A 27,803-nucleotide genomic window follows, 5' to 3' on the forward strand; every position below is an offset into this window, starting at 1 on the left:
CCGTGTGGGGTTTGGGCTGCCTTGATTTTCTCATGTTTTTAAAAAATGAAAAGGTTTTTGTTCTTTGTTCACAGCTGCCGTTCGAGTCCAGAGGTGGAGCTGACTCTCCTGGCTTTTGCACTAGCACGAGGAAGTGTTGCCAAGGTGCTGAGCTCTCTGTGTGCCATCACTGACCACCTCGACACGCGCTATGATGCCTCGTCCCTCATCTCCTCCATGGCATCGGTCAGGCAGAACCTGCTCCTCAAATACGGTACGTGACGCGGGCAGGACAGACAAGCCGGAAACCCATCGTGACGGAGGGCACTGGGGAGCTCGGTCGGTTGGGCATCCGACTCTTGATTTCAGCTCAAGTCTTGATCCCACAGGGTCGTGGGATCAACCTCTCCTTCGATTCTTGGGATTCTCTCTCTTCATCTCCCTGTGCCCCTGGCTCCATCTGCCCCGCTTGTGCTCGCGCGTGCGCTTGCTCTCTCGCTCTCTCTCTCTCCCTAAACAACAACAAAAACCGTCATTAACGTGGGACTTCCTGGCATCGTATGCCCTCGGGTAGTTTGCGGACCAGGTCACTGTAGTTATCCTGTGATTTCCCTATGAACGTACCCCTCCTACTGGAGAAGGGGTGTGGGCTCGTTTCTGGCAGCATCAGGAGGGGACCTGAGGGTCTGCTGGGCTACATCCCAGGACTTACTGGCCTCTGGTGGCCCTTTGACCTAGCCGTCCTCGGTGAGGTGCAGGACGTCTCTGTGTGTACACCAAGGGGGTTGGGAAGTGGGACTGTCTCCCCGTGGAGGAGGAGAGAGCCAGATCCTCATCTTAGACTGCATCCCTCCGCCGCCCGTGAGAGCTGCGTGGCTGCCACTGCTTCGCCCAGCTGTGCCCGGCTTCACACTGCCCAGCTGGCGTGGACTGGGGCCTCCGGGCTCTTCCCAGCTGCTATGTGAGGAACAACTTGCCTGCCATCCTGGCCTTTCGTGCTAAAGCTTCTGTGTGCGAAGTGTAGCAGTGGATCCCACCCCCTGAGCGACAGGGGCAAACTCTGCTGTTTCTGCCATGACATTTGTGCCTTTGCCATAATACGACTCAATTTATTTTATGTTTAATTTTTAGCATCAGATAAATGACGTGTTATAAATCCACGGTCCCCCTCAATTTGAAAAGGTCATTTCTTGGTGGGGTAGGGGGCCCATAGCAGGCGTGGCCAGATGGGAGGGATACGTGGTGTGTGGGAAATACTCTGCAGGCCGCTTTCCAGTTCTGTGAGCAGTGGTTTAGGCCAGGAGCCCTGGACGGGGGAACACGTGAGGGAATGTTTGTTATCGACAGAGTCTAGCTCCGGATTTGAGTACACGTTAGTGGGCGTTCATTACAGCATCATTAACACAAGAGAAACAGGAAAAGCTTTCAGGTCGTCATAGCAAGTGGTGATTTTTGTAATTCTTAAGACCGTCAAAATTTGCCTGCAGGTGTATTAAAGAAATGAAACCCAAAACCGTAAGATATTATTTATATATTTAAATGCAATTACAATAAAAATAAAAATTGGCTCCAAAACACTATCTTAGGAATCCCTCTTCCAAGTATGTTGAACGTATGCTATTAATCTGTCTTATAACGTGCTTTGTTTCTGGATAGTGGTTATCTAGCGACTTCTTGGAATCCTGTAGGGAGATAAAGCTGTACTTAGTCTCTTTCAGGAAAGCATAACTTTAGTCCAGTATCGCTTCTCTGCTTTAGTTTTCCAACAGGTACATTTTTGGTCAGTGGTGTGGAGGCCACAGGAGTCCCATTTCCACTGCCGTGCCTGCTAGTAATTTTTCTCACAGTGCTAGCTTAAGGCTCCCATTCTCTGTCTTTTCTTTGATCAGGGAAACCTCTCCAGTTGACCCTTCAGGCCTGTGATGTCAAAGGGAAGGAAGAGAAATCAGGGCCTGAAAACCTCCTCGTCGAGCCGTGGACTAGAGATGGTGAGTGGTAGGCCGTCCGTGTTTTGTGGGCGGGAAGGGCCGCGGCGTGCCCTCCAGCCACGTGAGACCACACGCAGGGCTCTGGGGTGCCCAGAACACCCAGGCCGCACACCGGGCCGGCCTTCCCTGGGCAGTGGTTCTAGAACCTTTTGTGTGCCTTCGTCATCACAGCCCTGTAGTCTGCTAAGGGCCAATTGCTTGTAACGATTTCAAAGTACTTGAGAGCCCTGAGTTTTGAAAAGCAAGGATTCTCTGTCTCGGAATATAAAAAATGAGCGTTTTTAAGTTCAGATTGTTTTTCTACCGTGTTATCTTAAAGCAGTAAGGGAGTCAGCAGATCTGAGGCACGGCATTGCTGAAAACATAATTTAAGGAGAAGGGTATTTCTCAGTATGGTCACGTGGCATCGGAGTATCTGGAAGGCAGCCTCACTCCTTCCCTGGTGCTGATGTGGCCGTGGCTGGTGTGCTCTCGCACGTGGCAGTGGGCGCTTGTCGTCATCCAGGGTGTTTGTGAGCGTCTTCCTCATCCGCCTCGTTGGCCAGCGAGGCCGTCCTCTGCAGATGCCCCTGTTGTGCTCACCGTACTGCTTGGAACACTGTCCATTGGGTCAAGCAGGGGGAACCTTCTGGCAGTTATCAAATGAGTTTAACAAATGAGCCAGTCATCGTAACTTCAGTGTTTCCCTTTTGCAGGGTTTCTTACAGAAACTGGAAAAACCAGAGCAAGTACCATTTTTTCTACAGGAGCTGAATCTGCCTTCCAAGTCACACAGATCAGAGTTATGGTAAATCCCGCGTTGCCTTCTGTATGCAGCGTTGCTGCTGTTTTAAAACCAGGGCTATGGCCGGGAGCTGCTTCGGATTCTGTGTCTCCCTGTCTCTCTGCCCCTCCCCCACTCATGCTCTGTCTCTCTCTGTCTCAAAAGTAAATAAACTATAAAAAAATTTTTTTTAAAATGTTTTTAAATAAGATTATGCTTCAGAGGTCTGTGACACTGGGTTTTCGTTGACTGTCTTGACGATTTCTCGGTGCAAGGCCTGTAGCGGAGGACAGGGACACAGAGATGAATAGTCTGCTGTCTGGGAAGGTGTGAACATAAGGACTGAGAAAGATAAAGAATCCTTTCTTAGGAAGCAGCGTTTTTTGTTTTGTTTTGTTTTTTTTCTCTTCCAGGACTTAACATATTCAAAAATATGTTTATGTTTTGTTGGTTTGATTTTGCTTTAAGCTGTTTGCTTTTAATCGTATTCTTTGGAAACCAAGCAGCCACAGGACTTTTGCACCTTCAGCATACTTCATTTAGATATGTTTCCAGGTTCGACGTGGTGGCATCGGTGCCCAGTGCGGGTTGGTGTTTGCCTATAACTCATCTTCTGAGAAATTTCATGCGGAAGAACACTTCAAAAGGTTTGAAAAATATGACCAATGGAAGCTCCAGGAATTCAGGCAATTTGTAAAAAGCAGGTAGGGAACAGAATAAAAATCTTTGTAGTTAATAAGACTATATGTATTCTCTTATTGATAAAATATGCTTTTTTTCAAAAAAATGTTTTATTTATTTTTGAGAGAGAGAGAGAGAGAGAGAGAGACAGCGTGAGCAGGGGAGGGTCAGAGAGAGAGCGAGACACAGAATCTGAAACCGGCTCCAAGCTCTGAGCTGTCAGCACAGAGCCCGACGCGGGACTTGAACCCACGAACCGTGAGATCATGACCTGAGCCGACGTCGGACGCTTAACCGACTGAGCCACCCAGGCACCCCAGTAAAATACGCTTTTATGTCTTTATAGATGAGGTGCCCTAACCCATCCTCAGTGGCTGTGATCATTCATTGCTTTCTAGCAGCCATCTGTGAAGACATGTTTTATCTTGTTCATGGACCCTAACCCATTCTTCCCGTGACCAGGTGGATGCATCTCCAGAATGGCTGGGTGCTGATACACACCTGGACTGTCTTCAGTCTCCAGCTGCTGGGGGGTTTATGTGCCCTAACCTCCCTCCTGCTAGTCATGCTCTATTGGAGATATTTAAAAGCACCCACTCTGCCCTGGGCCTGACGCTGGGCTCCAGAGAGACACAGTGAGCACGTTAGCCCAGTCCCTCAGTTTAGACAAGCAGTGTCGTGGTGCTATCAGCACTGGGCAGGAAAGGAGGGATGGGGCTCTGGGAGGGAAGACCCCGGAGGGAGTATTGTCAGTATAAGAGCTAAGGATGATGCACAGCTGATCAACCACTTGAAGAAGTGGAAGGAGAGATCCTGAGCAAAGAGCAGAGCAGATCTGTGAACTCACAGGGAGGGACAGAGGGCGGTGGGGGGGCTCAGGTCCCACGTTCAGGGACCTGCAAGTGCCAGAAGTGTACTTTGAGGTGGACAGGGGCGGAACATGGAGCTGGAGGGGCAGGAAGGGGCCGGGCCACTAACGGTCTTCCTGTCTCTGGGTCAGGGCTTGGACTCTATCCTTTAAGCAAGGGAGGGGGGTCGGCATAGTGTTGAGGAATTTCAGAGAAGAACGAGGAGACCAGACGTGTGTTTTACCAGCAGTGTTCTAGATCAGTGTGTGTGGCCTGGGCAGGGGAGAGCCAGCACGGAGGCAGGATGGGATGGGGGAGGCAGCCAGCAGCATGGGTCACCTTGGCTGGAGCAGTGTTGGCAGTGACGGAGCGGTGGTGACCCACTGAGAGACCGCCAGAAGGTGACTGAGAGTAGAGCAGGGGAGGGAGGGTGGTGTGGGCGTCGGGGCCTGGGATTCTGGCTTGGGCAGGTGGGACACTGGGAGTGCCTTTCTCTCATAGAAAATACGTGGGAAAACAGGTCTGTGGGAAAGGTGACGAGCTCAGTTTTGGTCCTGTTGAATGTGAGGTTTAGGAGGACCTTGAGGTCCTTGACATCTGGTTGGATAAGTGTGTCAGGATCTGGAAGAGGTGTACGAAGTTACGGATAGAGACACTTAAATGCTAATTTAAGCGAGTTAGATCACTCTGGAAGAGTGGGTGGGCCAGGAAGGGAAGAAAGACCCTATAGATCAGCATGCTTAGAGGCACCACCATTTAAGGGGCAACGGAGAAGAAAGGAGGCCAAGAAACAGCCAGCAAGGCAGTAGGAAGGCCAGCGTGTGTCGTCTTGAAGCCCAGGGGAGTGATTCTAGAGGAAGTAAGCAGTGGGCAGCGGTGTCAGACGTCACCCAGGGTCAGGTCTGCAAATGGACCTGCCAGATTTAGCCACAGGTCATCGGTGACCCTCAGGCCACATCGCCGCCCTCATTCCTAGTAGCGGGTTGGAACTCCCCGAGCTGCGCCCTAGGCTTGCTGCTCTTGCTCCAGTGCGTCCCGGGTGACAGGGCACTGAGCTCACAGAGGGCTGTAGGCGTCGCCAGTACCATACGCTAAGCGTGGCTGCCGTCCCGTGTGGATTCTGATCCGGGTTCTGGGCGGGTCAGAGACTTTGACCTGTAAGAAGCTCTCAGGTGGCTGGTGCTCCCTACCCACGGACCACGCGTGGAGTAGTGGGGTCTGGGGTAACTCTCTCCCCACTGAGCTTCCTTTGGTTTCATTACAAGGGCCGCCAAGACAGATGGTCATTCAGTCTCTAGAATGCTCTTGAGGACGAAGAGCTCACTGCACTTCAGTAGTTAGATTATATTTAGTTGGGATCCACATTCCATGCCCTTAATTCCAGCCCTCTGAATGAATTGGAACAAATACCCTTTCCCCCTAGACTCTCCCTCCCCACCACAAATATATGCCTTTTTAAAAGATGCCTTTTCCTTTTTTCTGTTTTTAATGGTAACTAGAAATTACACTTATTTTTAAGCAGCTCTATCCCATTCTTGGGACATATTAAAATAAGTTTTCCCCCTAAGTCTGCTATTAAACAAGATCTTTCACATATAGGATTTCTTTTCTTTTCTTTTTTTTTTTTTAACTTAAATGCAGCCTAGTCATTACGCCCTTGCCGATTTTAGCTTCTGGTTCCAGCCTGACTACTCTAAAATCCTGCTTTGTCTAGCCTCCGTGTTATCACTCTCTCTCCAGTTTGGAAATCAAAATGTTAACGTACATGCATCTGACTTCTTCCCTTTTTTCTCTCCTCCTCTGTCCTTCTGGCCAGATGCTGGTCAGTCAGCATGCTCCAGAGCCAACTGTCTTATTGCTGTGTGGCGTAGCGAGCGAGGGTGCTTCTCTTTGTCACTGTCACCTGGGCAGCAGTCTCTCCGTCTCAAAGATTTTCTTGATGGCTGCCAGAGACTGAATTAAGAAATCCTCAGACACGATACCGATGAAACTCATGGACATGGTTTTGGGTTAAGACAGAATACCACCTGTCCCATTGGTTTTAGGGTTAATGATGTCATGGAAAGTTTATGCTAAGAAGGGGCTTACGTTGGGATGTCTGGGTGCCCAGGTGGTTAAGTGTCTGACTCTTGATTTTGGCCTAGGTCATGATCTCACGGTTCGTGGGATTGAGCCCCGTGTTGGGTTTTGTCCTGACAGTGCGGAGCCTGCTTGGAATTCTCTCTCTCTCTCTCTCTCTTCTCCTGCCCACTCACATGCAGTCTCTCTCTCTCAAAGACATTTAAAAAAAGTGTCTTCTTGACCTATGTTAAGAAGAGAACATTTTTTGTGCCTGTTACAGAACCGACCCCGAGTCCTTAATCTTTTCTCTCTTCTTGCCACACATGCCCATGTTTGCTTCTCCACACGGAGCACTCTCGAGTTGCCAGCTTGCTGGCCTCGTCACAGATTAACTAGTGGACAGTTTTAGGAACGTGATCTGAAAAAGACTGCCTTTTTCTCCTTTGGTTATTTAATTCCTGAAAAAGGAGTACGATTCAAGTGTCTCGTTTTTAAAAAGAGGTGGCACAGAGTTGTGCTCCTTTAGCCTTGAGGCTGAAATGCTTTCCTGGAAGGAAGTTTTAGGGAACAGGAAAAAATAACAGAGGCTGAAGTTTTCCTCTTTTGGAGCTTCACGATCTGAAAGCTCCCTGGCTTTTACCCTTCGGTTGTTGAAAGCAAACTAAACCTCAGGCTGGTCGTATGTATATTAGAACCCGCCTCTCCTTTGGATCTTTCTAGAAGCACACAGTGGCTGTTGCATTGTTCCTTATTCCTAACTAGCTCATCTAAGATGCCCCGGGCTCCCATCTCATTCTTCAGCTATGCGAGTTATCTAGAGAAGCGGACTTTCTCTTTAGTTCCCAGATTATATTTAGAGGTTGAGGAATGAGGAGGAAGTCACCCCCAACTGCTTCATGTGCTTAGAGACACCAGGTGCCACACCCAGTCCCTGGTTGTCACCCGACAGGTCATCCACACAAGTTACACGCCACTCAGATGGTGCCTTATCCGGTAGACCTTTGAGGAGCTCAGAAACAGGAAAGCGTTTTGTGATCACACTTGTGCTTACAGGGCCGGTTGCTCGCCTGATGACCTTGGAGAGGAAGACCCTGTTGGCTGGTTTGAGCTTGAAGAGGAGTGGGATGAAGCGGATGTGAAGTTGCAGCAGTGCAGAGTTGCCAAAGTAAGCGTGAGCGAGCCGAGGCCTTTGCACGCCTGCCCGCTCCTTCCTTTCAGCGGGTCCGCGTTGGCGGGGTGGTCGGAGCGTGCCGGCCCCGGAGGCCAGGCGGCCGTGCCTGGGACTGCTGGGAGACACCACGGTGGTGGGGCACACGGGGCCTGTGACCAGAGGAACGGCGCCCCCCCCCCCCCCCGGCCTGGGGGTCTCCCTCCAGGGAGGGCTTCCCAGGACCGGCGGGCTAGGACGCGGGGGGAGGGTGCGCAGCTGGGACAGGGGAAGGGCTGCTGTGTCCGTGGTGTAGGAGAGACAGCGACTGTCTGCTTCGTTTTCTTAAGACTCCATGTGGGTCTTAGTGAGAAGCTTCAGCGAGAGAAATGATACCTACCTGTCGGTAGGGCCCGTATGTGGTAGGTGTTGGGCAAACATTTAGGCATTTGAGCCGCGGAGTCTGAACGGCTCCTGGCAGGAGAGCTTCCGCAGTAAGGGGCAGGTGTTGTGTAGAAGCTGGGCTTTCGGATGGCTTTGGCTGTGCGCGGACGAGGCTGTGTCCCGGGCCGGGGTTGCCTGTGTTAGCTGGGGGCTTTGAGAGGGTTCCTTAGGGCAATTTTTGTTGACTCTTTTCACCACATACCCGATTCCTCTTTCAAAATAACTGGGCCACAGAGCACACGTACTGCCCGGATTCATCCCGTCTTACCCTGTGTTTGCCCTGATGGGAGGGGTGATCCCCTTTCCTGTACTGTGATCCTTCCCCAAACCCGACTTGATCCAGCACTCGTGTTGTCTTTTTTCTGTTTGCTGGAGACGCTGGACTTCTATTCTGTGCCTCCCGCTAGGCAGAGTGGGACCTAACAAATTATTAAAGTCTCCCTTCCATTTGTATTCCACTTCTGAGTGCTTCCCCTTCCATCTGTCTGTCCTTCCTAGTATCTGATGGTGAAGTTCCTCTGCACCCGCCAGGAGTCGGCAGAGCGCTTGGGCGTGCAGGGCCTCAGCGTCAGCGGGCACCTCCGGCCGGCGCGGACGGGGGCAGAACAGCTCGTCGTCTGCTCCCGCTGCAGAAAGGACACAGAGGACGGCGTCTGTGGGGCCACACTGCTTCTCAGGACCCTTCAATTCATTCAGCAGCTCGCCCATGACCTGGTAGAGTTTTCTCACTCGTTAGACCTCGTTCCTTTGGGGGAAATCCACGGTGACGTGGAGGGAAACGAACCGCCGGTGAGACGTGGCCCTGTTGAAGCAGCGGCGTGTGTGTGCTGCGGGGCGGCGCCGGAGAGTCGGGCGTGAGGTGTGCGTGTCGGGTTGGCTAGGGAGGCCGAGCAGAGTATGGGATTCACGTCTCTTTTAAGTCCTGGGAGAGTTACTTCGGAAGTACAGGTGAATTCTGCTTGCTCCCTAAAAGTACCAAAATGTCCAGATTTGAACTTGTTTGTATTTTTGATCCTGACTTTTACAGTCACTAATAAAAACACAGAGACAGCTCACTCCAGAGAAGAATCTTGCTGCCGTCCCCATAGAGGTGCTGTCTTAGCTCAGGGATCGGCGGGAGGTGACGGCGTCCGCTGTTGGCCTGTGTCCTGCATCTTAGTGTTTGGAGGCTGTACCTCAGTGTATCTGTTTGTTCGGTCTTTGCTACTCAAGCGCTTCTGTCACAGCAGGAGGCAGCAGATGGCAGGGGCTGCTTCGGAGCAGCAGGGGCGTTGAAGCACAGCTCCCCTTCTGCCTACACGCAGGCAGGTGCAGCTCAGAAAGGAGCTCCTGGGGACGGCTCTTCACCACGTGGACACTCACTCATGTTTGGGTGTGGTGTTTGTGGACATGGGGGCGTGTGTGCGTGCCTTACGTGCACGTGTCCTCACACATATGTATCATAGAAAGTCGTTGTTCACGTGCTTTTTAGTTGTTAAGAGTGAGCATCAGTTATACATGTTTACGCATGTGAGCCGCCTCATTCTTTCACATCGAGGAGGAAATGAGCTGTTGCAGTATTTCTCTAAATGAATTTTTCCATTTTATTTTTATTATAATTTTTTAGGTGCAGCAGAAGGAAAGTGGCTTAAAATATAAACCTTTCCTGGACTTCGCGGGTCTTGATTTGCAGATCTTCTGGAATTTTTACAGTAAATTAAAGCAAAAGTAGGTCAGAATTTGTTATAAGGTGATAATCATATAAACAAAACTGAGAACACTAAGTTTTGCATTCTAAATAGATCCTTTTTTCTTCCAAGATTTTTTGACTTCTCAAAAGTTTGTTCATTTATTTATTTTGGAACATTTGTTTATTTTTGGAAAAGCACAGCCAGGGGAGGGCAGAGAGAGGGGGACAGAGGATCCGAGGCAGGCTCCACACGGTCAGCACAGAGCCCGATGTGGGGCTCGAACTCATGAACAGTGAGATCATGACCTGAGCCAAAGTCAGCCTCTTAACGACTGAGCCACCCAAGTGCCCAGGCTTCTCACTAGTTTATATTCTCATTTGAAAGATTGGTTGTTGTTAAAGACAACACCTCATGTTTTTGTAACATACTTTGCACAGAGGTTCTGCAAACATTTCGGCGTTAGATCCTTCTTCCAGCCTGGTGGGGTAAGCGGGTCGAGTACTGTGCTAGAAGCTTCACTGTACAGGGGAGACACAGGCTCCGGAGTGGCCCACTGGCCCCCCCGGGGCTGTGTGTTCAGCTGCCACCTGGTACAGCATTCGTCCCCTCCTGCCTCTCTCCTTCCCGCCGGCCTTGTTTTCCCTGTGCCTCGTGTGTCTGGGGGAGGCCTTTGGAGGCAGCTGTGGGCTTTGGAGGGTGAAAGCAACCTGCCGTTTTGCTCTCTGACACTGTGTCTCTCCGTAGCCCGAGGGAAGAGTGCGTCTGTGCCCAAACCTTGCTTCTGCGCCTCCTGCAGAGCTGTTTCTCCGAGCTGCAGAGCGACGGGCCGGCCGCCGCTCAGGACGCAAAGGCTCCCCGGCAGAGCCCTGGAGCGGCGGGGGCCGCCACGGAGCTCCACGCGCACTTGTGTGACGGTAGGTAGTGTGCTTTTCTGTAACGGGACCGTGGGCTGGCACAGCCTCCCGCTCTGGGAACGGGGCGCCTGTGGTCACGCAGGCTCCGGAGAGGGGTCAGTGGTATCCCCCTGGTTTCTGACACGGGTGTGACACCCAGAGTGATCACTGTCACACTATTCAGTCTTGAGTGAAGACACGGGCGTGAGGGGGAACTGGTGACCGCAAACTGAGGCTAAAACACGTGACCATCAGAGATCGTTTTTAAGGCTTTCCCAAGTTGTGTCTCAAAGGGACCCGGAGACAATGAAATAGGAACTGCACGTGTCGTCTGTATTTGAGTTAACGTAGCATCCTCGCGCTGCCTTGCCTGTGCAGAGGTGCTCAGCACGCAGCGGGGGCCAGGGAGTTTACCGGCTGCTGAAGGCAGGTGCGTATGTTGTAAGCGAACAGGTGGGAAATGTTCGAGCTGAGTCCTTCCTTGTTCATTTCCCTCAGTGGTGGATAGGCTGGATGGAGACTCTGTGCCCATGGAAACGTTAAAACAAGAAGTCAGGAACACTCTTCTCACCGGGGCCGCCGTCTTCTTTCCTGATCGACAGACCCGGCGGAGCCACCTCTTTGCCATGATGGTGAGCACTCACCCTGTTCGCGTGAAATTGCCTAGTCTTCATTTCCTCTGAATACCTTCCCTCTTTGTCTTCCAAGTGTGTATTTAATACTCACTGTATGCAGAGTTGTGTGTGGGACATGGACGTCGAAGAACAGAGCTCCGTCCTTAAGGTGGGGACGGCGGATAATTGCACCTCTAGTTCATGGCCTGTCGTGTCACACAGGGGAGCATAGTCTCCTTCGTCTTCCTGATTTGCCTATAACCAAGCGTTCTTCTTAACATTTTAACCTTTAAATATAGTACCTCCTACCCCGTATGTACCCATCACCTCGATTCAACAGTTGTAAACTCGGGCTAATCTTGTTTCATCTGTAATCTGCCCCATCCACTCTCCTTGCCCTTCCTCCAGCATTATTCGAAAGTAAATCCCTGACTTGTTCACAAATATTTCAGTTTATTTTGTAATGAAATAGAGTCTTCACAGATCCCTTCTCCTTGTCACTCAGACATCAGCCGAGAGGAGTGAAAAGTGCTTTCTGTGTTGGTACAAGTTTTGTTACCAAGTGGAATATCCTGTACAAAGATCCAGAGTTTTAATTCTGAAGGCACCATTTCTGTGTGAAATGAGTATGAATCATGAAAAAAGATGTGCATGATAATGTGAGACAAAACAGAAATTTCTCTCCACCAGAAACATCTAGGTCACAGAACTCCACAGAGTTTCCAGTATTCCAGAGATGGTAAAACCCACAGAGACCTAAATAAGGAGTATGCGAGAAAGCAGAATTATAGGCCAATCTTACTTATAAAGAAAATTAGGAAAATCCTAACAGAGTGTTAGTAAATCAGTCCAGTAAATATAAACAAAATCCTGACTGGGAGTTGGATTTACCCTAGGAATGCAAGCGTGGTTTAACATTACAAAATTAATAAATGAAATCAGAGGAAAAAGTCATCAGCAAGTACAGAAGACAATTTTATTTATTTACTTATTTATTTTATTATCTTTTTAATGTTTGTTTATTTTAGAGACAGAGCACGAGCGGGAGAAGGGCAGAGAGAGAGGGAGACAGAATCCGAAGCAGCTCCAGGCTCTGAGCTGTCAGCACAGAGCCTGATGCAGGGCTCGAGCCTACGAACCATGAGATCATGACCTGAGCTGAAGTCGGAAGCTTAACCAGCTGAGCCTCCCAGGCGCCCCCAGAAAACAATTTTAAATAAGATTAAATTCTGATGATGATGAAAACAACAAAGCCATTAGCAAACTCAAAACAGAAAGGAGCTCCCTTCATCTGGTGGAGGATGTGGATCACAGACCTTTAATACATGATATGCTGAATGGTGGGTCACTGGAAACGTCCCTTTCAGAATGAAAGGTTGTTGCCTACTGGTCACTGCTGCTCTGTGATGTTGCATCAGAGGGCCTGGCCAGGGCGGCAGGACAAGGGAAAGAAATTTTCAACTATTACAGTAATTGGAAAGAGTAAAACATGTAATTATTTACAGGTGATATGGTTATAGATTATTTTTTACTGTCTGTGTAGGCAGGCACCTGGTAGAATTACTGGTAAGAATTTAATGGAGAAAACTAGATACAGCATTTAAAAAAGCATTTCTAAATGCAGCAGCTAATTAGCAAGTGTAATGAAGTGCTTGGTGGGATGCAGATAAAGAAATACGGAGAAACGGAAGCATCGAGTGTGGTCCCTGACAGCAGAGCCTCCCCGCCCCTCCAGGGAAAACCGGCCGCACGTGGATTACGCGTTCGTTCAGAGGAGAATCGTGTTGGGGCCGAGTGGTTGTGAATGGTTCAGAGGGAGGAAGGGTCTTCGGTGGTCCTCTGCTCCCTGCAGTTTGCACACCGCCTTATGGATCAGTGTTCACACCGGGTCATGACCTGTGACAGCGTCAGTCGACCTGCCCTGCTGAGCTGTGGGCGGGACGCCGTCTTGCTTGATTACCGGAAGCATGTACTGGGCAGCTGCACAATGATGGTTTTTGCCAGCATGTGCCCCACCCGTCAGAATAGACAGAGGACTTCTGACCTCTGGGATGACATTGCTGTCCGTTCCGCTTTGCCTGTGCCTGTCCCTCTGACGGCGGTGCTCAGGGTCCTGTTTCCCCTCTCGTGCTGATGGAGCGAACAGCTTGTCTTGTCTCCCCCGCTGGCCTTTGCCAGGCTGTGCCCTCGTCTTAAGTCCTCTGGAAATCCCCTTTAGTGCCTCAAATAGTGGTAGACGGTGAGTACGTGTGTGGAGTGAAGAAAGTACGCCTGGTACATTTTAAAGTAGCCCGGTAGCCACATCAGCAGCTGTGACCCCCGTCACCGTCACTGTAGGCCGCTCTGGCTTCTACAGAGAAAGCGTAGATCCTATTAAAAACAAACAGAAAACTTAAAGAAATTCACTCTGTCCCTGCCTTTCTCTTGCAGTGTTGTTCCTAGTGATGAAAAGTATATCTCCCTAAACATTCGTATCAAGATTTCCTGCGGGAAAGCTTGAAAACGTTAACCGTGGCAGTGAACCAAAGCCGGCCTGCCGGCCTGTGTTTAGATGGTGGTCTTGCCCCCGCTGAGCACTAGGCCGCTTGCAGTCGGGTGCCAAGTGCGGTGTTCCTCATACCTGCAAGCAGGTGCGCCAGTGCCTGGAATGTTGTGGAACAGGTTCCCTGATTGTCCGCTCTCTGGTCTTCTAGACGAGGGTCACCACGCAGGTTGTCTGACTGTGTGCCCTCTTTTTTTCTAGAAGAATGTCACCGAGCAGGAGCACAAGCAGTCTCTGCAGCTCACCTTCCAGTCACTCTGCACATATTTTAGGTATGTTTGTAATTCTTTTCAGTTGTGTGGCATTTCAAATCTTCGCTCTTTTCTGTAGCCATACCCTCACTGCTCAGCTGGGTTTCTAGAGTGAGACGCCACAGGTCATGGGAGGGACGGGAACAGTGGTGGGGTGACAGTCTTCTGAAGAGCTGACTCCGTGTCCCAGTCCTGTGAGACCGTTCAGAGCAGAACCCGCCAAGGGTCTCTTGAAGCACTTGAGTTTCTAAGTGATTTGAAGACAAACAGCCCAAAGGACTCTGGGGTCCTGTGGCCAAGTCTGAGAAGCCAGCAGCACACGATGGTGGTCGAGCACAGGACGTGTGTGCTGGGAGGGCAGCACTTGGCTGCTGAGGGCCCAGCGGGCCTGCAGGCCAGGTTACGGCTCCCGTGGACAGCGGACGTGTGTTTAGACTCGAGCATCAGGGGTGGTGGAAGAGCCTAGGAGACCACACGTGGGGACGTTTGAAGACAAGGATGTTGTCAGGTTGGCCATCACGAGATGAGGTGTATTTCTTGCTGGGCATCAAGGTGATTTTTGCATCAGATTTGCTTCTCAGAATCTCTTTGAAGGACTTGAGGATTTTTGGGCCTGTGCTTTTTAAGGACATGGAGACAGACAGTGGCACAGGCCCAGCTGGGACATGGCCCTTTTCCTGACCCAGGCTCCTCACATCCCTTAGAAGCAACGCTGAAGTCTTGCTAGGATTCTTTTAGAAACTTTAAGACAAAAGCCTGAAAGTGCCCTTCCTGAAACAAAGTGTCGTGACAGATTTGTGTCCTTTCAGTGATAAGGATCCAGGTGGCCTTCTCCTCTTGCCCGAGAAAGGGGACGTGGCTGACACGAACAGCAGCGAAGTGCTGGCGGTCATGAGCATCCTCCTGTCCGTCGCCGCTCGAGAGGTAACTAGTGGCCGCCGCGCTTGCTTCCCTCGTGCCAGGAGCCGCCTGTGATCCGGCGATCGCGGCGCCTCCCGTCAGCCTTGGTCACATTGTGCGTGTCGCCTGTCCCCGTGTCCCTTACAGACGTGCACAAACGTTCACCAGCCTGCCTTGGCTCCTGATCACCTGCTGCTGCTGCTGCTGCGAGGGAGGGACACTCGCCTGTCCCATGGTCGTCGGCAAGCAACACATGTGGGGACGTGCTCGTTAAGATTTTCTCTGAGAAAGAGGAAGGGGTTTTGCTCTGTCCCCTGTAGTGCACGTCAGGGAGCCCCGCACTCAGTGTGTCTGTGGTGAGGGTTCTGTGGAACGTTAGAGTCTTTTTTTTCCTTTAAGATTTCTTAGCCAACCTACGGGCTAATTAAGTCTGAAAAGATAGACTCTTTTTCCTCTGCTAATGTTATTTTCAAATTTTTGCGTAATTTGCGTTAACACAGAGGATTCTGTTTCTCAAGATGTAGTCCGTGTGCCAGCTCGCTCAGCTTCACCTGGTGAATTTGATCAGAAATTTGGGTTTCTAGGCCCCACCACAGGCTCCTGGGTTAGAGCCTCTAGGGACAGGATTCAGAATCTGCGTTAGACCCGGCACCTCTGGGACTCTGACGTGACTGGGGGGCCCAGATTGCTCTCTGCACTAAACAGGGACCAGGGCAGCGGTGACCGTGGGACAGGTCAGACGCATCCTTGGGGCCTTTGTGGCGGCAGCCCCGTGATAACGTGTGTTTTGTGGCTGAACTTCAGGGCCGTTGAGTCTCCTGCGTTTTCCTTGGGTGGTGCTTCCCTGTCTTCGTATAGCCACCAGAGCCACAGTTCCATTCATTCCTGGCCGCTTGCTCTTAGGGAGAGAGCGGGGGCCGTGCTGGCCTGTCGTTTGCCAGGGTTCTCCTGCGGCGGGCCGCGGCGCTGACCTGGTGTCACTTGGAGTCCGGGGATGTCAGTGTCCCGCTGCAACGCCCGTGTTCTTCACGGTGACGTGCTGACCGCCGAAGCCTCCCCTGTCGGTCAGTGCTCTGCTGCTGCCGCCACGTGGGCGTTCCGTTCGCCTGCGTCCTGCTTTCTGTCCCGTCTCCAGACTCTTCGGCCCCTCGCTTGAGTCTTCCCTAGCTGTCCTCCTCCAGCCTGCGGCGGTCCGTGCTTGCTCTGCCTCTTAGGCTGCCTCATGCTCCTCTTTCTGCCACTTCCACACTCGTGCGTGTGCGAAAGGCCAGTGACGAGACGGGCAGAAGCAGGTACTTGAGGAGGAGCATGATCGTGGATAGACTTGCAACATGCCGACTTCGTGGCTCTGCGGGACTTGAGGTGGCGGGAGCTCCCGGACACTGCGGAGCTGAGTCAGTGCTGGGAGTTCTGCAGCTGATGACCAAGAGCTGAGAGTCAAACCATGGCTGCGGTGCCCCCCCCCTTCACTTGCGGGCTGTGACCCCCTCACCTGTGGGCGTCTCGAGGAGGAGCATCTAACTAGAAAGGGCAGCCAGGAGAGGAAGGAGTGGCAGGAAGAAATCCCGGGAGACAGAAGCCCAGGGAAGAGAGTCTCAAGGACAGCAGTCAGGAGAGCCGCTGACGTTAAGGTTAAGGGACGAGGCTCCGCTCTCCAGGGGGTGGCCGATGCCTCCCAGGGGAAGGCGACTTTGGATAACGGAGCTCACGTGCAGAAGAGGACGTATCGACAGGCACCTGTCCATTTTAAGAACTAAACAGGACTGGTAGCTTGAAGTCCCCCTGCCCACCCACACGGCTTCCCTTGGCTCACCCTCCTCCTCCGCCAGAGGCAGCCACCCTTCTGAAGTTCATATCCATCATTTCTTAGATTTTCTTTCTAGCTTTTCAAACACAGCAGCTCTGTTTTACCTGGTGTCAGCCATCAGCGGAGTCCCATGGTGTATGTACAGCTTCTGGGACGTGCTGTTTTCCCTCAGTAGGGTTTTTGAGACTCGTCCTTACCAACCCATGTGCTGCGGTTATTTGTCACTGGGACACAGTGTTCCGCTTATGACTCGGCCGTGATTTATTTATTTATACGTTTTACTTTGCAGGGGTAATTGGGTTGTTTCCAGACTGGGGCAACAACACGGAAACTGTGATAGGAACACATCTTGGGGTTCTCTGTGCAAGAATTTGTCCCCGGAGGTCAGGTGGCTCTTGAGAGAGCCTCTGGAGAATGAAGTCGCTGGTTAGAATTACTTTTCTAGGGTGGAGAATTACTTTTAAGGTGGGAGAGGATGGGTGAAGGGTCAGAGGAAGGAGCCCGAGAGAAAGGGGGTTTGCAGATGTGAGAGAGAGGAGGTAACAGGTGGAAGAGGCTTGTAAGGGGCAGAAGGGAGGACACGCCGTAAACCCACCGGCCACGGCTCTGAAGGCTGGCGGGCGAGAGAGGCCTGTCCTCACGCCGTGCTTCCTGCTCCGTTTTGAAAAGCCGAAAGCTCTTCCTTAGCTGTTCCGCATTTCCCTAGAGTTTTTCCCAGTGATGCCTGCTCTCCGAGAGCCTTCGTGCCTGTGTTCTGTGAAAACCGACCGGTAAACATGGTGTCTGTCTCCTCCCTCGTAGTGCGAGCTGTTGGTGCTCAGTGGGACCCACGGGGAGGCTGGCTCTGTGCTCTTCTCCCTGTTCTGGGCCGTCCAAGGCAGTCTGCTGTCCTGGTGCCACCTGCAGCTGAGGAGCACGGACTCTGCAGCCCGAGAGCTCGCCGCGGACCTTCTCGACCAGTGTGAGTGTTGGTACTTGACGTCACAAGGCCATGGGAAGAGAGAGGTATTGGGTTTTGACTGTCGTCTTGAGTGCCTCATGCATGGAGATTGTATATGGTGTTCTCTTCTTTAGTACAGGTTATGTCTGTCTCTGGGTGGTTGTTTTCTTCTTCAAATAGAATTCTATAGCATGTCTTTTTGCTCAGAATTTTCTGCTGAAGGTGGTAGTATGCTTAAGTGGGGTTTTTAAATTATTTTTTTGACATTTATTCATTTTTGAGAGAGACAGAGCACAAGCGGGGAGTCAGGGGGGACTTGGAGAGAGGGAGACACAGAATCCGAAGCAGCTCCAGCTCCAAGCTGTCACCACAGAGCCCGACGCGGGGCTCGAACCCACAAACCGTGAGATCATGACCTGAGCCGAAGTCAGACGCTCACCGACTGAGCCCCCCAGGCGCCCCTGCCTAAGTTTTTTTATAGCGGGGTTGGGTCCTCTCACAACCTAAACATTGCTCCTGTGTGTGTAGCACTCTTTACTAGAGTCTGTCATCTCCGTTTTAATCAAGTTATCCAAAAAAGAAAGTCTTGAACTTTTAAAATCTAAGGTATATGCGAGCCCCACTGTGGTCTTTGTAGACACTGAAAAATCCTCATACTCAGGTCCTGTCATTACATGACATCCAACAGGTTCTGAGAACTGCGCATGTGAAAAATTCGGCTCCCTCACATTTGGTCTCAGCAGTGTGACAAAACTACTGACGGTGTGGACTCCTGGGGGCCCACTGAGCCACGGGAGAGGCAGCCTGGCGGCCAGGTCGGTCAGTCAGCAGCCCTTCGCTCAGACAAGTGCTTTCTCCACCCCCTCAAAAAGTAGCAAAGACAAAAAAAAAAAAAAAAAAAATCACTCACTTGAAAAGCGATCTTTTCCTCAGATTTGCACTTCTTTTCCTTCCCAGAGGAAAACATAGGTGTCTCATGGTCTTGTGGATGTGGAATTCCCCCAACAGCGTCTGTGACCCTCTCCAGCTCTGTCCTTGATGACGACCAAGCAAGTGGTGTTTCTACCGTGTATAATATTAATTACTGTCTTTATGTTTTGGTAGATGTGGGACAGTTTCTGGCAAGCTTGAGAGTGATTTTGGAATCCCTTTTGTCACAGTATACTGGAAAAACCCTTGTAGAAAAACTATGTAATTCGGTGTTTTCGATGGCAGCTCGTCAACTGGTAAGACACGATGACGGCCTTTGTGAGGCAGGGGGGCTTGGTGGCCCGCAGCCCCGGGCAGGGCCTGAGGCGGGTGTTCAGTGCCTTGTCAATCTCCCTTTTAGGTCATCTTTCTCCTGGACTTCTGTACTCTGGACATTTCACACTGCGCACTCCTGAGAGAGTTCAGCACGCTTCCGGAACTGTTGAAGCAGCTGTGCAGTGACCCCGAAGGAGGACCGAATACGGTAACTCAAAGGATCCCCTCTGCATCCCCTCTTGAGAGTGATATGACGAAACTGAACGAAACCAACGTCATACACATCTACACAAACAACAGATGGCCCCTGGAAGACCCCGAGTTTGCTAACAAGGGTAAAGGGCGGCCCGAGTCAGTCTGGCCTGGTCAGCATCAGAAAGCAAGCTGTACGTAGGTTACTTTCCTTTCCTGGAATGTGAAGTTACATAAATCCGTATAAGTGAATAAGCAGAATGAAGTCCAGAAGAGAAAATATACGTTGAAAGGCAGATTAGAAATCTGGGTATTTAAAAGAATTTTCTCCCTCCTTAACTTTACAGCACACAAAGATTTTTCACTGTCTTCTTTGAGTCTCAAAACAACTCTGTGGAAATAGGAAGGGCATGTATTATAAAGCCTGCTTTAAAGGTAAAAAAGCAAAGATGATAAAACAGGGAGGGAGGAGAGAAGGTGGGCTCAGATTTGCCAAGGTTCCAAATTCAGTGTTTTTTCCACTGGAAGTTCAAGCTAGTAGTGCTTTTCAAGAGCGAGCTCTGCCCCAGCCCAAACCAGAAGCTAATCACAGAAGCATCTAGTTCACTAAAAACCCCACCGCGCTCTGCTCAGGGAGAGCCGCGTGTTGACCCAGCGTGTGCCGGTGGAACGTCAGGGGCACTTTGAGCCTGTGTGGCGATTTGCATCTGGTGTCCGGGCTGGCTGCCCGGAGCGCGAGTGCACAAGCACAGGTCTCTGTGTGTCTGGACATGAAGTGACAGACGCTTGCTTGCTTGCCTGTTCGTTTGTGTAGCTCGATGTGGACACTTGGCCGCAGGAGCACCCTGTGGTGCTGCACACGTGGACAAAGGAGTCTGCACACAACTATGGGAACAACTGCCATGAGGTGTCCGTCTTCGTGAGCCCGGGCGCTACCTGCTTTGAGGTGGAATTTGATGAGCGGTGTGAGACCGAGAAGCGGTAAGACACTCACGGTCTTTCCCCAGGCGGTAACGGTTCACACGCCAGAGGGCAGGTAACAGAGATGATGCCTTCACAGGTACGACTATCTGGAATTTACCGACGCTAGAGGTGGAAAAACACGCTATGACACCAAAGTTGGCACTGACAAGTGGCCCAAGGTGAGTGGCGCTCCCAGAACGAGGTGACATGCACGTTTCTGCACCGAGCCTCTGCCTTTGCCAGCCCTTGGGGGGAAGCATTTATCACTCTCTTGTGAAAGGAAGGGCTTATGTCAGAGTTCACAAATGACAGCCGGTCACCTGTTTCGTTAATCAAGTTATCTGGGAACACGGCCATGCCCGTTGGTTCACGTGTCGTTTCTAGCTGCTTTGGCGCTGCAGGGAAGAGCTGAGCGGTCGCAGCAGAGACCACACAGCCCCAGAGGTCTAATAATTTACTGACTGGCTCTTCACAGGAAACTTGCCAGTCCCTGGTGTGTGTCACATTGTCCGGCGTGAATGGGGAGTTGTGATCTTTAGCGCAGAAGGGCCAGTGGGCCCAGGAAGGCCCAGAGCCTGTGGGGAAAGCCGAGGGGGCCCACGGTGGGACCCGCATGGCCTCTGGGGCAGCGTTTCCTCTCCGCTGTCGGGTTCTTGGCGAGGAGGGAGCGGAGGGACGCACAGGCACCGTTTCTGGCCGAGCGAGTAGTAGGCAGATGGGCGCCTGAGGTTTAGAGAACTGTCGGGCTGTTTTCCGCCAACGCTGCTTGCTCACGAGGTACGGCGGTGAATTCTGTTCCGATCATTCCACTGTATGTTTCTCCTTCAGTCACCTTGGTGGGCGATGAGATAGAATGGCGAGAATACAGACCAGTTTTAGATTTAGATTTTTTGAATCTTGAAGAACGTGCTTGTTGCTGAAGTGGCGCTTTCTCATGGCTTTTATGTTTCTCTCTAGAAAGTGACCTTTAAGGCTGGCCCACGGCTCCAGTTCCTCTTTCACTCTGACAGCAGTAACAATGAATGGGGCTACAAGTTCACGGTCACGGCTTACGGCCTGCCTGATGTGGCCGTGTCGTGGGCATCGGATTTACAGCTGCTTGTTTCCCGGCTGCTGGGACGCCTCGCTGCCCAGTGCATGGCGCTCAAGTCCACGCACCGTGAGTCCGCGGGAGGGCGAGGTGGGGGGGTGGGGTGTGGGCAGGGCAGCGCCAAGTGTCGACGGGGTGCCCTCCCGGGGCCCTCTGGACCAAACCGGAATACGGTGTCCACTGGATGCTGTTTCCATAGTTTCCCGATGCAGAGTTTAGAGCCTGTCACAGAGGGTGCTGGGGATGCCCTGGCCGGAGGGCCCTTAGGCCACGGGGCTGGTGCTCCACAGCATTGCCGTTGCTTTTTTTTTTGTTCTCATTAGTGAAATCTGGAAGGCAGAAGTAGAATAAATTAACTCTATATCCTTTAGCCACGTGAGTGTTTATGTTAAATATGGGAATGTGGATTTTGTCTTAAAGTGATTTTTCAACTTAATTACTGAATTCATCCAAGAAATAATAGTTATAGAATAAAACTTTGCCGTGTATTTAATTTTTTTAATCATTTTTTGAGTTTTTCGGATTGTAAAAGTAAAATCTAGAAATTGCATAATGGGAAAATTGAGGAGAAAAACCACTCCTAGTGCAGGGAGAAATATTATTAACATTATAATAGGTTTCCACCCAGTCTTTTTTTTTACATCTATTCATAAACACACATGGGTGTATATTTAAGTCTTATATTTTTTACAAACTGAAGCTTATACATCACGAGCATTTCCCCATCACTATACATCTGTGCCTGGTGTCCGGCAATGCCCTGGAGCTGAGGCTGCTGCACCGGACAAGTTCACGGGGTGTGAGGGGGGGGTGTTTATCAAGTGCCACAGTCATGTTCTGGTGACCGCGTGGATCCCTTGCCCGACTTCGAACTTCTAGGAGGTTAAAACCTCCTTTCCGGCAGTTGACGGACTCTCGGTGTCACCAGGAGAACAGAGCTCTCACGGGCCATCTTCTCTCTCCAGAGTTAGGGGGCGACGTGGCCGTGCCCCCGGCCAAAGTGGCGGCGGTCCTGAACTCCCCGCTGTGGAAACCGGTCTTCCGGCATCAGCTGCGCCTGGAGCTGGGATTTGCAGCGCGCTGGCCCACTCACCCGCACCAGGATGGGGAGGAGGTATTTACTCTTCCCGTGTCTTTCTACCTGCAGTGGAGTCAGCTCGCTAATGGTGACTGCTTTGAATTATGAGCATCTTTGTTTGCACACCCCCACCCCACTGCCTGCTGGTAGCCCCTCGAAGGCGGGCGCCGCCCCTGGTTCACCTGGTGTCCGCACTGTGCTCAGGGGCTGGTGGGTGGTGGGTGTTCAGACACGGCGAGGGAGTGACCCCAGACAAGTGGCGTAGGTGCTCAGGAGGGCTCTCTGGGCGGAGCTGCTGAACGAGCCGGTTGCGTCTGCTTCCGGCATCCGCGGGGCCGGGGCCCGACCCAGTGACCATCTGTGCTCTCTCCCTCTTGTCTGTGAACAGCGGCACTCGTGCTGTTTCGTCAACTAAACGAGTTTGCCTGTCCTCCCCTTTCTGTCCCCCTGGCCTCTGTGTCTGCTCTGCCTTTTGTGCCTGCCTCTCCCAAGCGGCTAGCTGAGGGTCCGGGCCTCTCCCCCGCCTCCCCACCCCCATCCCCTCTCTGTAGATGTGGCTTTTTGGCCAACAGCATCATCACATCACTCCTTGTCATTCCACCGCCGAGCACCAGTAGTGGCTTCTGTTGCCTGAGCTCCTCGGTATGACAGTCGAGGCTCTGTCCCGTCTCCTTTTCACCTCAAGTCTCTGCCCTTACCCCCCACCCCACCCCCAGTCCCTATCCTTGAGTGAGACTTCAGGCCAGGTCAGTCTCCCCGCTGACTCTTAACTCCGGCTCAGTCTTCAGGGTCCAGCCCAAAGCCCACACCCTCCTCCTTCATGACGTCAGCTGCCCGGGGCTCTGTCCTGTGGGCTCTCAGCACTGGGCGTCCCTCCCTGGCATTTGGCACTTGAGAACCTTTTGCTCTGTGATATCGCTGGGGTTCATGCCCTCGCCGTTTCTGTTCTGTTTACCCTGGTTTTCAAGCCCGTGTGCCTGGCTGTTTCCCCAGGACGCCCCGTGTTCCGTCCTGCTCCGGCCCAGCGGGTGCTCGCTGGACCACACCCCTCGAGGGAGGAGCCGTGCTCACGGGGACACATTGTTGTCGTTCCAGGTTACGTGCGTCTCCGAGGACCCCTGCTGCCGTCTTCTTCTTGAGTTTGCACAGGCAGACGCTGCCCCGAGCTCCTATGGGCCACTGTCAGAACTGTGCAAGGGACTCACACAGGCATGTAGAAAACAGGCCCCAAAGACAGATAGAGTTGCTGGTTCCACTATTGATCAAGCTGTGAACGCCACCTTTGCTGCTCTGGTGTGTCGTACTCCAGACTTATATGAGAAGCTGCAGAAATATGGTAACTTATACTACAGGGAATATTTCTCATCCGAAGGCCAGTTGCTAAGTGTTAAGAAAGCTATCTTAAGTGAAAACTAAAATACTTTCAGACATAAACATGTTTCTACAACTGTAGGCTTCATCTCGTTGTGTCCTGCTCTGCTGCCGAAAGATTTGTGATCAAGTTATAGTCAGTGGGTTGTCATGCATTGCAAGTAGCCTTGAGGTTACTAATCAACAGGTCACTTGTTTCTGCGCAAATCTCACGGAAACTTGCCCACAGGTGTAACGGGAGGGCACCCTAACTTGGGTTTAGTCTCGGACAAGAACAGTCTTGGGGGCTGGGGGCTCTGACGTTCCAGGAAATGCCGCTTACGCCCTGCCCCGCTGAGGTCATTCAGTGTGTCCTCTCCTGCCTGCAGACGGAGCTTGTGTAGCATCGTCCCCGCTCGGCCTCCGTCACTGGCAGCCTGCTCCTCACCGGGTCACGCGCCTGTGTTCACGGTGTGTGCAGCCTGCAGCCTCCTAATAGTCTCTGTCCTCATCACCTTTCGAGGGAAAAACATCTCACACTCTCCCTAAAGAGGACATGGGGTCCCCAAGCACCTCCGTGGCACAGATGAAATGAGGGGGAGCGGGGGCTTCCTCCGTCACAGCAGGTCACTGACGGCTGCTGTTACTACGATTACTGTGAGGATCACTGCTACCTTTTTGCCCAGTTCTTTGGAACTCACGCTGCAGAGTTTATTTCCTGATTTCTAGAACACCTCAGTTGATCCTTCCTCCTTTAATTCTTACCTGTTTCCTTTAAGAAGCTGCTCAAACAGTGAAAACCTACATGGATTTATGAAAACAACCATCCTATGGAAGAGTATACACCTCTCCTAGGGGATGGGGATGTGACCTGTCAGGTTTTGAAACAAAAATCCAGTGTATGTTTTCATAATCAAATGATAGTAAGAGAGCTGGACAGTCTCAGTAGGTGGACAAAGGCCTGTGAGTTAAAAGCTGAGAAACAGGAGCACCTGGCTGGCTTTGTCGGTAGAGCCTGCGACTCTTGATATCGAGGTTGTGAGTTCAAGCCCCACGTTGGGAGTGGAGTCTACTTAAACTAAAAGTCAAGACAACAACAACAAAAAGAACAACCCTGAGAAACAAAGACTTTGGCTGGTAGCCTGTTCCCCAGCTCATTTTCAGCACGTTCAGAGGCTCTCAGGAGGGAAACAGTCTGCTGTGGGGGCTGGACGCAAGCACTGTGCTGAATCCAGCTGCTTGAGGGCCCCTGCCACTCGGGCTTCGGAGGCGCCATGGGAGGCACTCCGTTCCCCGGGCTTCACGGGTCCTGCGGGACGGGCTACGTCCAGGGTGGCCCTTGTCTAGTTCACTTGCTCATTTTTGTCTAAAACTTGCTCAACCTTTTGCCCTAGAAATGTACGGCAGGAGATCCTCACCTAGATGGTGAGCTCCGTGAGGGCGGGCGGGGGCCATGTCTGTTCGTCAGCATTGTGTTCCGGGGCATGGTACGGAGAGCCCAGCAATTCCTGCGTGTTGAGAGAATCGTCCTTGCATCACACGTCAGCTCCACAGTGAGCTTCACCCTGTTCTGGCACGTTCTCCTTGGGTTTTTGCAAGACGAGAAGGAAGCCTCATAGGTCCTTCTTTTAAACAAACAACTTTTTTGTTCTGTTTCTCGTTATAAAAATAATACCCATGTAGGAACTTAAAAAGTACAGAAAATCTTAAAATAATGTTCAGTTATAATCTTACCACTTTAAGAACGTGTCTGTTAACATTTTTCTGTGTATCTACCTGGCCGTTTTATCTAGGCATATTGATACAGTACATGTGTGCATATCTACGCACAGTGTTTTACATACGTATACTCTTTTTAAATAGTCAATTTTGTTTAGACTGTTTCAAAACTGACCTTTTCTACTTAATTTATACCATGATCCTTTTTCATGTCAATAATTATTTTTGACCCACTTTTACTACTCTATTTTACTTTTAATATTTTAGGTATTTTACTTTCATATTTTTACTTTAAATATTTTACTCCGTTTAATAGTGTGTCCATTTCAAATGTTGTTCAATTGAAAAGAGTTAGTTTGATGTAACAAGGAGAACAGGTATTTGTGGCTCATCTGATCTTTATTACGCCCATGTGCAATGTGTGCCCCGGAGGCAGGAGACTTTCCCTGTGCGAGGAGGGTTAGAAGCTCGTTTGTGCGTCAGGTCGCAGTAGAGAATTGAGCTAACTGAGTGCCTTCTCCTTATCTCCTCTCCCCAGTACAAAGTGGGGGCCACACAGCCCTGAGCGAGGAGTTTGCACAGGTGTACTGCCTGGCGGATGGGATTCGAATATGGATGGTAAGATTTTCTTTGCATGTGATTTTTATGTATTTTCAGTTTTTCCACCATGGTTCCTTGTAATTAAGGTGTAAAAGCTCTCTTCTCAAGTATGTAACCTTAGGTTTGTTTTTTTTTTAAACTTAAGTTCAGTGGCAACATGAAATGCTGTAAAATACTTTAGAGCCCTTGAAATCATAGTGTGGTGAGTGCTCAGGATGTTCAGAGTAAACTGGGTATGTGTGGGGCGCCCCCAACTCCCATCACCCCAAAGGCCGCTCCGGGGGACCTTGTAGACCGGTGGGAGAGGATTGCAGTAGATACGGAGCAGCCACTGATGGCTTTCGGTGGGGGAAAGGCTGCTCTCGAAGGGGGGAACCTTTCTGCATAGTAGGAAAGTGTTTCTGTAGCCTTGTTTGTTACGGCCGTGAACTGGCGGACAGTGAGGCCGTGTGTCGCCGTGCTACCTAAGCGGCACGGCAGCGTGAGACAATCACGTACGGCTGTGCCACAGGAGAGCGAGCGCGGCAGAGCCACGTGGGCCAGCTTACAGCCAGGATGGAGCAGAAACCAGCAAGTCTGATAGGAACGTCTGAGTACGCTGCGCCTCACGTTAAGTTTACACACCACCCGGATCTGTGTGGCGTGGTGCACTTATACAGATGCACATGCCATTAGGGATGGAATGAATCCCATATATTATCATCGTCTGCGTATTCACAGTCATCTTAAACACTGTGTGGTGATGGGGAGAAACCCTTAAGTCACGGAGGGGAGGATGGACAAGGACACGGGGCGCAGGAGATCAGCCATGGTCTTTAGGTCAACCTGGCAGCTGCCCCAGGGGTAGAATGATCAGGCTTTGTGGCTGCTGTGAGTGGCGCACAGACGTGTGGCGCCCAGGACGGTTCCTGCATTCCTGACTTAGTGACTTGCTGGGCGCTGAAAGCATTGACCGGACTGGAGAAAATGGCCTTGGGTCTTTGGGTAGAGGGTGAGTTCACCCTGGGACGTGCTGAGGATGCGAACATATGCGTTATCAGAAACACCTGGCTGGAGAGTTCAGTAAACATGAGAGAATCTTGCTGGCGCTTCACGGAAATGTCAAAATAGAGATGAGGATAGTTTGACACCATTGGCGATGTTTTTTAAGGTATGAGTTTACCCAGGAACGGAGAGGCCTGACCTGGATGCACAGTAATTTTTTTTTTTTTTTTAAATGTTTTTTTTATTTATTTGTGAGAGAGAGACAGCATGAGCAGGGGAGGGTCAGAGAGAGAGGGAGACACAGACTCTGAAGCAGGCTCCAGGCTCTGGGCTGTCAGCACAGAGCCTGATGCGGGGCTTGAACCTACGAACCGTGAGATCATGACCTGAGCCAAAGTCGGACACTTAACCAACTGAGCCACTCAGGCGCCCCCGGATGCACAGTAATTTGAACATACACACCAGATGGATGGCTAGATGGAAACCAAATGAACAGATTCTCAGAAGGAACTGAGAGGTATTGTCCTCAGAATGGTGTGAGGAGGGCCAGAGCAGCGTTGGCCAAGGAAACGGCAGGCGTGTCCAATGCCCGCCGCGGACGGCGCCAGTGGAAGGGTTTGGCACTTGATGAGGCACAGGTAGACCAGGTTTCCGGCCTAGCACAGGACAGACTGCCGAGAGCTGGACAAGACGCCAGGCTCCTTTCCCAGACCTTGGCCTCTGGGGCAGCACAGGTGGCCTGCTGCCCTGGCTGTCCACACTGTGGCTCCCACTGTGTGACCAACTTCCCGTGCGCGACAGGCGCAGCATCACTTACAAGTGTCCTCTCATGCAGAGTAGAGGAGAGGTCAAGTTTTGGTCCAACTTCAGCAAACTTCAGTGTAACCCTAGAAGACCCTTCACTTCTCCGTTCCTCTGTCTCTGCTTGCTCAGCTTTAGGTAGCGGCCCCTCGGGGTACAAACCCCCTTCCAAACAGTGCGTAGTTGAAAGAAATGTTGCACATATACCTGTAGACACGTATATCTTTCAAAGCCTGGATTACTTTTAGGACAA

General features: G+C 51.3%; 1 protein-coding gene across 5 annotated transcripts in view; it reads left to right on the top strand.

Moving 5' to 3' along the window:
- ZZEF1 (zinc finger ZZ-type and EF-hand domain containing 1) overlaps positions 1 to 27,803 on the top strand; it is a 103,935-nt gene that overhangs the window by 27,883 nt on the left and 48,249 nt on the right. For all 5 annotated transcript variants that reach the window (XM_039254499.1, XM_039254500.1, XM_039254501.1 and 2 more), the window contains exons 8-27: positions 75 to 253; positions 1,869 to 1,967; positions 2,663 to 2,754; positions 3,286 to 3,434; positions 7,374 to 7,485; positions 8,410 to 8,625; positions 9,518 to 9,618; positions 10,326 to 10,495; positions 10,973 to 11,106; positions 13,832 to 13,902; positions 14,691 to 14,805; positions 17,390 to 17,549; positions 18,633 to 18,754; positions 18,859 to 18,981; positions 19,780 to 19,946; positions 20,026 to 20,107; positions 20,886 to 21,087; positions 21,984 to 22,132; positions 23,192 to 23,432; positions 25,704 to 25,783. In XM_039254499.1, coding sequence (XP_039110430.1) covers positions 75 to 253; positions 1,869 to 1,967; positions 2,663 to 2,754; positions 3,286 to 3,434; positions 7,374 to 7,485; positions 8,410 to 8,625; positions 9,518 to 9,618; positions 10,326 to 10,495; positions 10,973 to 11,106; positions 13,832 to 13,902; positions 14,691 to 14,805; positions 17,390 to 17,549; positions 18,633 to 18,754; positions 18,859 to 18,981; positions 19,780 to 19,946; positions 20,026 to 20,107; positions 20,886 to 21,087; positions 21,984 to 22,132; positions 23,192 to 23,432; positions 25,704 to 25,783 — 2,764 coding nt within the window. The remainder of the gene's footprint in view (positions 1 to 74; positions 254 to 1,868; positions 1,968 to 2,662; positions 2,755 to 3,285; positions 3,435 to 7,373; positions 7,486 to 8,409; positions 8,626 to 9,517; positions 9,619 to 10,325; positions 10,496 to 10,972; positions 11,107 to 13,831; positions 13,903 to 14,690; positions 14,806 to 17,389; positions 17,550 to 18,632; positions 18,755 to 18,858; positions 18,982 to 19,779; positions 19,947 to 20,025; positions 20,108 to 20,885; positions 21,088 to 21,983; positions 22,133 to 23,191; positions 23,433 to 25,703; positions 25,784 to 27,803) is intronic.

This window comes from Hyaena hyaena, unplaced genomic scaffold, assembly GCF_003009895.1.
Source record: "Hyaena hyaena isolate Hyena2069 unplaced genomic scaffold, ASM300989v1 scaffold_492, whole genome shotgun sequence".
Classification (NCBI taxonomy): Eukaryota; Metazoa; Chordata; class Mammalia; order Carnivora; family Hyaenidae; genus Hyaena; species Hyaena hyaena.